This window comes from Chiloscyllium punctatum, chromosome 41 (assembly GCF_047496795.1).
Source record: "Chiloscyllium punctatum isolate Juve2018m chromosome 41, sChiPun1.3, whole genome shotgun sequence".
Lineage (NCBI taxonomy): Eukaryota > Metazoa > Chordata > Chondrichthyes > Orectolobiformes > Hemiscylliidae > Chiloscyllium > Chiloscyllium punctatum.
In genome coordinates, this window is record NC_092779.1 from 25618934 (window position 1) to 25633393 (window position 14460).

General features: G+C 40.7%; 1 protein-coding gene across 5 annotated transcripts in view; it reads right to left on the minus strand.

Annotated features, from left to right (window-relative positions):
• brd9 (bromodomain containing 9) overlaps positions 1–14460 on the minus strand; it is a 71065-nt gene that overhangs the window by 28508 nt on the left and 28097 nt on the right. For all 5 annotated transcript variants that reach the window (XM_072560578.1, XM_072560577.1, XM_072560580.1 and 2 more), the window contains exons 10-13: positions 8715–8819; positions 7142–7274; positions 4621–4732; positions 2468–2524 (exon numbers count right to left, since the gene is read on the minus strand). In XM_072560578.1, coding sequence (XP_072416679.1) covers positions 2468–2524; positions 4621–4732; positions 7142–7274; positions 8715–8819 — 407 coding nt within the window. The remainder of the gene's footprint in view (positions 1–2467; positions 2525–4620; positions 4733–7141; positions 7275–8714; positions 8820–14460) is intronic.

The window sequence follows — 14460 nt, forward strand, 5'->3', positions numbered from 1 at the left end:
ATTTGAATTCATTGCTTACAATGGCCTGATCTTGTACAAGAGGCATAAAAAAGTACTGGCAGTTAGTCCTGGAAATCTCAGTAAGCTTTCTCTGCTTCGCATGCTATTTTCAGATAAGTCCACCACATCAGTGTATTAAAACACAGTTTCTGTGCTTTTGTGCTATAGTGCATAATCCTGAAGCATCTCCAAGGTCTCTGCAGCTTCCGCTAAGGAAACAGGCAAGTGTGGTGGTTATTCATCAAGCTCTTCAGGATCTTCCCTTCAGACATTTTACCTACATTCCCAATCCATGCCTCTGAAGTGCTGGAGGTCACCTCGTGGTTTTGTTGGCTTCATGTTGAAAGAGTTTTGCCTTAACATTCACAAAGCAATCACAAGACACAATCAGCACAAACTACACCAGTTACCTATTCCTTGCTATACTTCCAACTAGTACACTTTGCATCTTCAAACATTATAGAGCAATCTTGTAAAAACAGTCAAAAAGAAGACCTATCAACTCCTAGACTCAATGCACTGACCAATAAAGGATATTAAACTCTTTCTTCACTATCTTACCTATCTGTAACTCCATTTGCAAGGAACTATGAACCTGCACTCTAAGATCTTTGTTCAGCAACACGCCTCAGGATCTTAAGCGTATAAGTCCTGCCCTGATTTGCCTTTCCAAAAGGCAGCACATCACATTTATCTAAATTAAAATCCACCTGCACCCCTCAGCGCATTGACCCATCTGATCAAGATCCTATTGTACTCTGAGGTAACCTTCTTCTCTGTCCACTAGTGTCATCTGCAAACTTTCTAACCATTTCTATTTCATATCCAAATCATTTATATAAAAATGACAAAAAGCAGTGGATCCAACACCGATCACAGTGGTACACCACTGTCATAGGCCTCCAGTCTGAAAAGCAACCCTCCAACACCACCCTTTATCTTCTACCTTCGAGCCAGTTCTGTATTCTAATGGCTAGTTCTCATCGTATTCAATGTGATCTAACCTTGCTAACTAGTCTACCATGAGGAACCTTGTCAAACACCTTACTCCAGTCCATACAGATCACATCCACTGCTCTGCCCTCATCAATCGTTTTCGTTACTTCAAAGAAACAACTCAATCAAGTTAGTGAGACCAATTTCCCTTGAACAAATCCACACTGACTATCCCAAATAAATGCAAATTCTGTCCCTCAGGAATCCCTCCAACAATATGTTCACCATGACTGTTAGACTCACTGGTCTATAATTCCCTGGCTTTTCCTTACCACCCTTCTTAAATAGAGGCACCATATTCGCCAACCTCCAGTCTTCCGGCACCTCACCTGTGGCTATCGATGATACAAATATCTCAGCAGAGGGCCTACTAATCACTTCCCTAGCTTCCCACAAAGTTCTAGTGTACACTTGATCAGCACCTTTATGCATTTTAAACCATCCAGCAGCTCCCCCTCCATTTTCAAGATGTCGCTATTTATTTGATTGATTTATTGTCATGTCTTTCAAAGTACAGTGAAAAGTCATGTTTACAAGCAGTACAGGCAGATCATAGTAAGCAAGGATGTATAGATCAAAAAGAGTTAGAGGCATATATTTTCCCATGTTTTATATCTTCTAGTCAAACATCCAGGAAACAAAAACAGGTTAAATAGTATGACTGCTTGGTGTCTTGTAGGTCATTTCAGAGTCTGATAAGCAGACTAGTTGAGCTAGTGATTCAATCAGCAAACTTCTCCTGACCGATCTTTAAGCAGACGAGTGAGCAGTGATCTCACCATGAAACTTTTCATAAATTCAAGACATTGTCCAAATATGTTATGGTGATCAAACTGATTCAACATCCCATGTTGTGGGTCAACACTTTTGAAGCCTAGCTAACATGTTACCTTGGCCAATCACTCCCATTTGCCACAAATTGGATTGGGTTTCAGTCTCCTCTTTTGTGCAGCATGAACCATGGAAATAAGCAGTTTGAACTTTAAGCAACTTTAAACTAAGATCTGTTAATTCCAAAGATGGCTGTGAAATATCTTCATCTATATCCAACTTAATAGGTATTCATGAAAGACTCAATATGGTTTGTGGCCCAAATGGCAACTGTCACACGATTTGCAGAAGCCACCTTAACAATTCATTTGAGCTCACATTTTAAAAAGTACTCTCTCAAAGTTGATTGTGAGATGCCTTTATTGAGAATGCTGAGCGTTGTCATAATATTTGGTTTGAACATTCTTACACTTAAGCTGCAAGCGTGCTTAGCTAATGCCTTACACACAAGGAAGTACTAATTGAGAAATACCAAATACAAAAATGCCACTTTGAATTAAGACCTGCATCATTTCACTTCACTAAATAGCTTGGGCCTGTGTCTTTACCATACACTGCAATCTGCATTGAACAGCTATGGGTGACAAAGTATTTTTTAACTCCCGTAAAAGTGAATGATGCTAGTTCTTTATACACTCACCTGAACGTCAAGACTCATATCAATATTTTTACTTGCTTTTTGTTCAACATTTCTTTTCTGAAAGAAAAAAAATGCTAACATTGTAAAATAATTTTGCAGAAGGTAAAACACAGAAACAGTCCATTCAGGAATCTTTACCAAAGTTATGCTCCACACAAATCTCCTTCCACCCTACTCAGTATATCCCTTGATCCATTTTTCCCACTAGTACTTATCCATAGTTCTACTAAAACATCAAAGCTATTTGCCCCAGCTTCAGTACGTGGTATCTTCATTTGACAACCTAACCACTCTCTTGGTAAAAAAAATGTTTCCAGTTTATGACTGAATCTTTTATATTTCCGGACTTTTGAAGGCCAACAATTATTCTCACTTCAACACACAACATTTTAAAAAATTACATTGCAATGGTTCTGATGGAGGGGTCAATTTTTATGGTAGTTTACTTTTAAAACAAAAGTAAAAATATGATGGAGGTCAACTGGCAGAAAAATTTATTTTCACGTGGGACCCTGTTGACTTCATTGTGAGAGACATTGGATTAACATCATGCTTAGACAGACTTATATTGCATTTTTCACCAAAAAAAGTGTTTTCAAAGAACTGTAATGCTAATACAGTACTTTTAAACTGTATACAATTTGCAAACAGCACATTATCCTCCGCCATTTCTGCCACCTACAATCAGACTCACTAGCAGAGATATATTTCACTCCCCACTCCTATCAGCATTCTGCAGATACCATTCCCTTTGCAACCTCATTAGGTCCACAACACCCACTAACCCACCCTCCACTCCCGGCATCTTACCTTGCCGCCACATGGGGTATAAAACCTGCGCCTGTTACCAGCGCCGCTCCCCCGCTCCCTCCATCCAAGGCCCCAAAGGATCCATCAACATCCTGCACATCCAAACACGTCATCTATGTGTCCATTGCTCTTGATGTGGTCTCCTCTACATTAGGGAGACAGGACACCAACTTCCGGAACGTTTCAGGGAACATCTCTGGGACACACACACCAAACCACCCCATCACCCTATGCAACTCTCCCTCCCACCCTGCCAAGGACATGCAGGTCCTGGGCCTCCTCCACCACCAAATCCAAGCCACCCGACGCTTGGACGAAAACGCCTCATGTTCTACCTGGAGACACTCCAATCACACTGCACTAATGTTGATTTCACCAGTTTCCTCATCTCCCCTCCCCCTCACCTCATCCCCGATCCAACCCTCCAACTCGGCACCACCCTCTTGAACTGTCGTACCTATCCATCTTCCTTCCCTCCTATCCACTCCACCCTCCCTTCCAACCTATCACCATCACCCTCCCACCAGCATCAACTTATCACCTTCCCAGCTACCCTCTCCCACACCACCTCACCCCCCCTATTTATCTCTCAGCCCCTACCCCTCCCCCACATTCCTGATGAAGGACATGCCTGAAACATCAACTCTCCTCCTCCTCCTCAGATGCTGCCTGTCCTGCTGTGCTTTTCCAGTGCCACACGTTTTGACTCTCACCTCCAGTTCTCACTTTTTCCAATTTGCAAACACCAAAAAAAAAGCATTACGACAATATGACACATTTCTGTGATATCGGCCAGGACACTGGAAAGAACTTCCCTGTTCTTATCTGAAATACTGCCTTGGAATGTCTTATGCCTGACAGAGGTCAGCCACGTCATTCCAAGGACATCTCCAATAATGCAGCAATCCCTCAAAGCTACAGAGAAGTAGAAGTCTCGATTTTTAGGTTCAAATCCTGGAGTTAGAGGCAAGCATGCTACCTTATCTGCCAAAGTTGGCACTGAGTGAAGCTTCTGTAGAATTTACACTTCAAGTTTGTTCTTGGAATTCAAAATTACTGTGGTAGCATTGAGACTAGAAATCTTCCAAGACCTTAATAATCAGCAGCTTACTCTCTTTGTGTATGTTCCTTCCATGTCCTTACTCCCGTGAGTTGAAAAAGTCAATAACCTCAAGTGTCACCCATTTTCCTCTGCAAAATTGAAACAATTTTGTCTAGTTTGTTCCCCCAAGTGATTCCATTCTCCCCTTAGGTATCCACTCAAACTAAGCATTTATTTTAGTATAATCTATAATAACCACCGTGTCAGCAATGATTAGTAAAGCATGCAAATAAGTTCTTACCTGTGATAAATGATAGACAGCTTTGGAATGTTCTCCTGCAGTGATCTGATTCAACAAATCATCCACCATTTTCTTTGTGGAACTCCCACAGTCTTTAACAAATTCTTGTAAACTGCAGGAAAATATACATTAAAAATCTTGTAAAAGAAGGTTAGGTTTGCAATTTCAACATATTTCTTGCAAAAATGTAATCAATTGAAGGAATCAAATATTGTTGTACAATGAAATTGAAACATGATGTTTCCCATTTGTTGATTTGGGGTCTTGAATGTTGACAAACTGACAATGTAAAGTCTAACAAATACTTACAATATCAAAATTTCAACATAAATCTGTTCTGCAGCAAGGGAAAACAAATTAAATAATACCAACATATTTATATCTAACATTTCCAGTTAAAAAGCTACAAGTTCTTCTTAGTTAATGATCTGCTGCCCTCTGATGCCCTCTTATATTTCTGTTTAAACTCAGGTAATTTAACTCTTCCATATTGTCCAAGTACAGGCAGAAAATCTTTTCGCAGCACTTTCAGCCATTTACAATGATAGCATTATTTAAATGTCTTGCTATTAGCTCTCAAAAACCCTTTGAAAGAATGCATATTCCTGGGCAGGCCTGAGTCACTGCGCTATGATTTTTAAAAGATAAACTTCAGGCACTGGTTAGGGCAGGTTAAGATGGCTCTAGGTGAATCATTAAGCAGCCAGTTGTTTCAGAAAAACTTTACTGCATAGGAAATTATCACAATACTTAAGAGTTGTAAAAGAGAGCATTGTGCATAAAAGGTGGTTTCACACAGTTCCATTAGTAAATTGCACATAGGAAGATGGTGGCAGTTTGTTGGAGGTCAATTATCTTAGCTGTAGGACATCCCTGCAGGAGTTCATCAGGGTAGTGCCCTAGGTAAAATCAATGACTGCAAATGCTGGAAACCAGATTCTGGATTAGTGGTGCTGGAAGAGCACAGCAGTTCAGGCAGCATCCGAAGAGCAGTAAAATCGACGTTTCGGGCAAAAGCCCTTCATGAGGAATACAGGCAGAGAGCCTGAAGGGTGGAGAGATAAGTGAGAGGAGGGTGGGGGTGGGGAGAAAGTAGCATAGAGTACAATAGGTGAGTGGGGGAGGGGATGAAGGTGATAGGGCGGGGGGGAGGAGTGGATAGGTAGAAAAGAAGATAGGCAGGTAGGACAAGTCATGGGGACAGTGCTGAGCTGGAAGTTTGGAACTAGGGTGAGGTGGGGGAAGGGGAAATGAGGAAACTGTTGAAGTCCACATTGATGTCCTGGGGTTGAAGTGTTCTGAGGCGGAAGATGAGGCATTCTTCCTCCAGGCGTCTGGTGGTGAGGGAGCGGCGGTGAAGGAGGCCCAGGACCTGCATGTCCTCTGCAGAGTGGGAGGGGGAGTTGAAATGTTGGGCCACAGGGCGGTGTGGGTGTCCCAGAGATGTTCCCTAAAGCGCTCTGCTACCCCAACTAACTTCAGCAGTTTCAATGACCTTCCCTCCATCTCAAGGTCAAAAAGTGGCAATCTTCACTAATGATTGCACAATGTCCACCATTCAAAACTCTTCAGGTAACGAAGCCGCCCATGACAAAATGTAGCAAGACAACATCAAGGCTTTGACTGAAAAATGGCAAATAACATGCATGCCACAGAAATAACAGGCAATTACCACCAAGCCACTGCCTCTTGAAATTCAAATGGTATTACCACCACTGAAGCCCCTATTATGAACATCCTGAGGGGTTACCATTAAACAGAAACTCAACTGGATTCACACAACAAACACAGTGGCTACAAAAGGCAATTAGAAGCTAAGACTATGGAAGTTATTCATTTTCTTTCTCTCCCAAAGCCTGTCCACCACCTACAAGGCACCAGTTAGGAGAGAGATTGATTACTCCTCACATTCCTGAATGAGTTCAGCTCCAACAACTGCCAAGGAGGTTGAAACCGTCTGGACAAAGCAGTTTGCTTGATTGGCACCATTTCACAAATATTCACTCTCCCCAGCACTGACATTCAGTAACAGCAGTGTGCACAGTTTACAACACGCACTGTGGAAATTCACCAAATATCTTTAGGCAGCACCTTCCAAACCCATTACTGACATCTAGGAAGACAAGGGTAGCAGATACACGGCAAGACCAACAGCTGCAAATTAACCTCCAAGCCAATCACTATTCTGACCTAGAAACGTATTGTCATTCCTTCAATGTTGTTAGGGCAAAAACCCTGAAATTTCCTTCCTAAGAACATTGTGGGTCTCCCTGCAACATTTGGACTACAGTGATTCAAAAGGTAGCTCACTACCACCTCCTCAAGAGAACAGGAATGGCCCAGCCAGCAAGGCCCACAAGTGAACAAAAATAAACATACTGACACCCAATAGCTGACAGCATTGCAGCAGCATAGCCAAATACATTCAAATAAATCCATTTTGAAACTCACACCATTTGTTCACCCTTCAATATTAAAAACAAAGGCTTATTCTGGAGTGTAAATTAATAAATGTGTTTACCTTAAGGCACACTGCACCCCAGTCTCTTCTCCATATGTAGAATACAGCAACTCAGTCTCCTCTGGGGTAAGGTTAGGGAAGATGGTATTGTTTTCTATGGACTGTGCTGTATACACACAGTTCAGGTACGTAACTGTAATAGGTAAAGAAAGGTTTCGAAATGTTTTGACACCCAACAGGTTTCATTTCTAACAAGAGTATTGGGTTGGACACATTCATTTGTAAGTCAGGTTCAATTCACCTAATACTTAGGTTTGTTCTTTTATAGGTTCAAAATATAATCCAAACTATTTTTCCATTAAAAAGATACAAAATATATGTGAGAGAGACAACATTCCCCCCAAAACATGGATAGTTTTTCCTCCAAAAGCTTAGTTTTCTCCCTTCTTGTCTTTGATGATGATTACAAGGTTATAGTGTTCATAAGGAATAAACTAAATGTTGTATAAACACAAACAATTTTGCACGTTAAATTGTTATATTGTAATGGCATACAGTAAAATTGGCATCATCTACATGCAGTGGTAATGGGTCATGCCAGTTGGCACACAAAGGTAGCCAAGGTAAAAATAACCCTTGGAGACAAAATCTTCCTCATCTATACCTCAAATCAGCAATCCCTTATTTTTAAAATTTGACTTCCTAATCTTAACTTTCCCTGTGAGGGGAAACATCTTGGCAGCATCTGTCTTGTCAAGCCCTCTTAGAAGCTTATATTTTTTACAAGATCACCTAATGTTGCTGGAACCTCCACTGAGTATCGGCTCATCTTGCTTAACCTTTTGCTCATAAAAGCAAATCTTTTTATCCTAAGAATCAGCCTAGTGAACCTTGTCAGAGCTGTTTCAAACCAAGTATATCCTTGCTGAACTGACCAGACCAAAACTCTGATCCTCCAGGTGCCACCCACCCTATTAAGTTGTGACAAAACTTCACTATTTTTATCTTCTATTGCTTGTGTAATGAAGATCAGGTTTTCCTTGTTTTTCCAATTATGTGTTGTACCTGCACACTAACTCTTTGTGATTCATATACTGGAATATCCCGATCTCCATGTACCAAAGCACTTTGCAGTTTCTCTCCAATTAAGTAATATTGTCTCTTTCTATTCTTCGTGCCAAAGTAGAAAAATTGATATTTTTCCACACAAAGCCACATCTGTCAAATTTTTGTTCATTCACTGCTGCTTCACAGCACCAAGAATCTGGGGTCAACTCCAGCCTCAGGGAGACTGTCTGTGTGGAGTCTGCACATTCTCCCAGTGTTTGCATGGGTTTTCTTTGCTTTCTCCAGTTTCCTCCCATAGCTCAAAGATGTACAAGTTAGGTGGATTGGCCATGCTAAATTGCCCATAATGTCAGGGATGTGCAGTTTAGGTGTATTAGCCATAGAAAATGCAGGGTTACAGGGAAGGTCTGGGTGGGATGCTTCAGAGTGTCAGTGTGGACTTGATGGGCTTGCTTCCACACTGTGGAGATTCTACTAAATTGGAATATTTTGAGAAAAGCTTAAGCAATACAGGTTCGCACTCAAAAATAAAGTTTTGATTAGTGAAAGCAAAAGCTAATTTTACCTGATAAAGCTTTATTCCTCCTGTCATCTTTAAATCCCATAGTATTAATACCTGGTTGAAGTTTAGTTGTAAGGGAACTTAGATCGACTGGGTGAACCTCTTCCTCTGCAAAATCAATATAGAATACTAAACATAGATTCAAACCGGATACAAAAATCCAAGTGACAAATCTATATGATTAAAAAAAATTCCCGTGTCAACATGTATTTACTGCAAATAAATATTCATCTAAAACTGTAGTAGCTTTCGTGTGTAAATTGTAAAACTAGTCAACACTGAACTTGATCATTTTCATGACCTTTGAATTAGAAACAGTTTGTCTAGGAAAATCTGTAGTTCCTTTAAACGATCATTGGTATTTTTAAAAATCATTTTATACATTCATACAAATGTCAGCTAACCGTAGACCCTGTATCATAATACCTGGTGAAACACCTCTACCCTCCATCTCATATTCTTTTTGCCAAATTCCCTCATCTAAGTCAACAGTTTGGCCTTTCCAGCAACCTCACAGCAACATCAGGTTGCTCTGGGGTACACATGTCCCTTTGTGACCAGGCTACTATCACTAAACACTGGCCCAGATTCATAAAAATCAGCCAGTACTTAGATTTCACTGCATTCTTCCAAGTAGTTAGTGACAAAGCATCTTAATGTCTGTTTTTACCCTATTTAGCAAGGACTCTCATTTGGATTTGATTCATTGAAGACTTCATATTGTAAACAAAAACACATTAGTTTGAATCAGCAACACAAACAGGTTGCCAAATTAATTTTAGAATAATGAATCTAAAGAAGAGACACAGACAAGATGCAGAGCTGGGCTGAGAAGTTGCAAATGGAGTTTAATGCGGAAAAGTGTGAGAAGTTCACCGGAAGAAGTAACAGGAATGCAGAGTACTGGGCTAATGGTAAAATCCTTGGCAGTGTAGATGAACAGAGAGATCTGTGTCCAGGTGCATAAATCCCTGAAGGTTTCCACCCAGGTTTATAGTGTTGTTAAGAAGGCATATGGTGTGTTGGCGTTTATTAGTAGGGGGATTGAGTTTCGGAGCCAAGAGGTCATGCTTCAGCTGTACAAGACATTGGTAAGGCCGCACCTGGAATACTATGTGCAGTTCTGGTCACCACATTATAGGAAAGATGTGGAAGCTTTGGAAAGGGTTTAGAGGTGATTTACTAGGATGTTGCCTGGTATGGAAGGAAGGTCTTACAAGGAAAGACTGAGAGAACTGAGGCTGTTTTCGTTGGAGAGAAGAAGGTTGAGAGATGACTTAATCGAGACATATAAGAGGGTTAGATAGGGTGGACAGTGACAGCCTTTTTCCTCAGATGGTGAAGGCTTTCAATTGAGGGGTCATAGATTTAGGACAGATATCAGGGGTCGTTTCTTTACTCGGAGAGTAGTAGGAGCGTGGAACGGCCTGCCTACAACAGTAGTACACTCACCGACGTTAAAGGCATTTAAATGGGCATTGGGCATACATATGGATAATAAATAACGGAACTGTGTAAGTTAGATTGGCATCAGGTTAATTTTGAAGGTTGGCGCAACATCGTATGCACACACATGCAGCAACACCATATGCACACATGCAAACAAAAAAAAATTGGTTGTAGTTGGAGGGGTAAAACAAAGATACTGAGGAAGTTGTTCAATAGCATCAATCCTCGAACACTCATTTTGGAATCAAATGAGGGACCAAGGTTGTGACCAGCCTGGCTTAGGCTGCAATTGTTGCTAGGGAGAGAAATTGGGACAGTAGCTCAGGAATGTCTGCATACACTGACTTCAGTGATCCCAATATTTCATTGGGGGAAATTCCCACTGATGAGCAGTCCAATTATTTAATAAAACTAAAGGAGCCCCACTTGGAGCAATGTGAGTAGATGTGAGCACCACATCTTAGGAAAGATATATTGGCCTTTGTGGGAGTACAACGTAGGTTTACAAGAATAATACCTGGTCTTCAGGGGTTAATTTATGAAGACAGAATATACAAATAAGACCTGCCTTCTCTAGGCTTTAGAAAGTTATTGAGTGATTTGATCGAAATCTTCAAGATATAAACAGGAAAAGACAGGGTAGTTAAACTATTTCCACTGGCTGTGGATTCTAGAAATAGAGGTTTACTCTGAGAATTAGGGTTCAGCAGAGATGTTAGGAAGCATTTCTACACACAAAAAGTAGTAGATGTTTGGAACTCTCTTCGATTTAATGGCAACTGATGCAGGATCAGATGCTGTTTTTAAATCTCAGATAAATTTTGTTCAGATATTCAGGGATATGGGGCAAAGGTAGTTTTAAGGAATTAGGACACACATCAACCATGATCTCTTTCAATAGTGGAACAGGCTCAAGGGGCTGAATGGCCTACTCATGTTCCTTTTGAGTCAAGAGAGGTGGTGATGTAGTGGGGCTGAATGTTGTTAGCATACATGTCAAATTTATACTGTGCCGGCATGTGGATGAGAAATAGAAGGCAGACAAGTAATGGGAAATATCAGAAATAATAGTGTGGAGAAAGGAGAATAATGCATTAAAAATGATCTTCTGGTCATGATTAGATCAAGGAGATGACAGTGATGAGGTACTTGAAGACGATGGTGTGGCCATTTATATCAGAGACTGCAGGAGGATGGAAGTTTACCTTTGTCACTGGCACATAGCATGTGATTGTGCGAATAATTATTTCAATGCAGAAGCAGGTGTACAAACCTTAGTGGAGGGATTCAAATGTGGACTTTTAGAAAAGATGGGAGAATTTGGGAGGGGCAGCAACACTTTCCAGAACTTTTGATCTTGACATGAGGTTGGAGTTGAGATAATAGATTGGAAAGAGAATCAGATCGTGTTGTTTCATTTTGAAGACAGGGGTAATGACAATAGTCAACTGTGACCTATATCAATTTCAGTAATGCATTCACCAAGGTTTCTGATGGTAGACTGGTTAGCAACGTTAAATCACATGGAATACAGGCAGAACTAGCCACTTGGTTACGGAATTGACTGGTGGAGGGTTACTTTTCAGACTGGAGTCTGTGACCAATGGTATGCCACAAGGATCGGTGCTGCGCCCACAGTCTTTTGTCATTTATTAAATGATTTGGATGTGAACATAGGAGGTATGATATATATAGTGGACCATGAAGACAATGGGCCAAAGAGTGGCAGATGGAGTTTAATTTAGATAAATGTAAGTGCAATCAGAGCAAGACTTAATGGCAAGGTCCTGGGGAGTGCTGCTGAACAAAGAGACCTTGGAGTGCAGGTTCATAGTTCCTTAAAAGTGGATAGTGAAGAAGGCATTTGCTATGCTCATCTTTATTGGTCAGTGCATTGTTGGGAAGACAAGTTGCACCTATAGAGTGCATGGTTTAGCCCACTTTTGGAATACTATGTGCAATTCTGGTCTCCCTATTACAGCAAAGATGTTGCGAAACTTGAAAGGGTTCAGAAAAGATTTACAAGGATGTCACCAGGGTTGGAGGATTTGAGCTACAGGGAGAGGCTGAATAGGCTGAGGGGCATGGATAAGCTATGTAGAAAAGGTATTTTCCCCAGGGTTGGACAGTCCAAAACTAGAGGGCATAGGTTTAAGGTGAGAGGGGAAAGAGATAAAAGGGACCTAAGGGGTAACTTTTTCAGGCAGAGGGTGGTGGATGTATGAAATAAGTTGCCTGAGGAAGTAGTGGAGGCTGGTACAATTACAACATTTAAGAGGCATCTGATGGGTATATGAAAAGGAAGTGTTTAGAGGGATAAAGGCCAAGTGCTGGAAAATGGGACTAGATTGGTTAGGCTATCTGATCGGCATGAACGAGTTAGACTGAAAGGTCTGTTTCCATGCTGTTTCTGAGCTGTACATCTCTATGACTGTATGAGTCTATGACTGACTAACATTGAGGGCCGATCTGTACTGCACTGTAACATTCTCTGTTCTAATTCCTACAATTTGATCAATGAATAGCAATTTTACAATAACAATTTGATTCTCAATAGGCTTACATTTCATTGTTTGAACAAGATTCTTACTTCTGCCCTCTATTTTCACAATGCAAAGTTACTGACAGTGTAAAATTTTAATTTAAAAAAGTTTGCAACATGAGCTTTGATTTGCAAAAAAGTTAGAGATTGTTTCTGGAGAGTTGAAGTCATCAACCATGGCATTTTCCCTTCTGGTATACAAGTTTAAAAAGGTCACGCACTTGACTGGACAAACATCAACAAATTTGAGAGCTTCCAGTTGTGACACAGCCATTTTCATCTCCTGCAGCCATAGTCTTCTAGTGAAAAAAAGATCTTCTGCATTAAGCTTGGGCTCCACGGCTTCCCTGCATCCCCACCAGTCTTGTGGCCTTCTGAACCCCAAATCTGCTGTTCCCCTGTACCACCCAGACATTCCTTACTCCTCTCCCTAAGACCCCAAAAGGCCCAATCCTGACTGCACTGCTCCCTCCCTCAGGTCTCCTGAATCTTCAATCCATTTTTCTATCCACCTCCCTCTTCATCTCTCCCTAATCATTTAAACCCTGTGGCTCATCAAATGGCCGGCAGCAGAGTGTGCTATCTCAAGAGGGAGCAGCAGTCAACAAAAGACAGAGGTGGGAAAGAAAATAATACTAAAATGGCAAAATACCATTATTCAAAAGTTGGAATTCTGTCAAATGAGGGAAGTGTGTGTGTGTGTGTTCCCCATCCTCTTATCTATCTCTCAGCCACTTTTCCCACTCCACATTCCTGATGAAGGACTTATGCCCAAAATGTTGATTCCCCTGCTCCTCGATGCTGCTTGACCTGCTGTGCTTTTCCAGCACCACATTTTTTGACTCTGATCTCCAGCAACTCCAGTCCTCACATTCTCCATAAAAATGTAAGAATTAGGAGCAGTGCAAAGCTTTAATCGTGCATTGTGCTTGCTTGGCCATTCACGAAGATTGGGATTGAATTTCTTCACCAACACACTTTCCCTCCTCATCCTGCCATTGCTTGATGTTCTTAATGCCCAAAAATTGATTGATCTCAGTTCTAAATACACTTACTAACTTATTCTGAAGTACAAAATAACAAAGTTTTACAACAAACGTTCCTTGTTTTTTTGCAGAAAAGCAGAAGTCATTCATCAGCACAGTGTTGACAGAATGTTGCTGATAACTCTCTAATTTAAGATATTCCCCTTTACCTTCTTCTGGCTCCTAGTTTTGGAAAATAGTCTCTCAAATTCTGCTCTTTCAGCCTTCTGTGAATTTTGCACATTACAATTTAATTATCTCTTATTTTGCTAGACTTCAGAGGACATGGGCCTATATTTCTTAAAGAACTCCTCAAAAGGACCGCTTGCTTCTTGGAATCTGTAATGTAATAAACATTTGTTGCATTCCCAAGGCATGTACCTTCCACCTGAGGTAAGGATACTAAATCTATCTACAGTATTCGAAATGTGGTCTCACCAAAATTTGATATAAGCAAGACTTCTTTACATTAAATATTTAGAGGTCTAATACAATCTATGGCATGGATGCAAATAGCTGACACCCAAGCACTAAACCTTGTGACATTCCACTGTTAGACCACCCTGTCATGAAAAGGGTTCACTTAGACCAATTCAGTTTTCTTACTGATATCCAATTGGAACTGATGTTGTATCCCTGGTCCAATGAATCTTAAACGATCAGTACTTATTGTTGGCTGCATTATGCTTAGTGATTCAATCAAAATCAGGTTAATTCGGCAATTAATTTATTC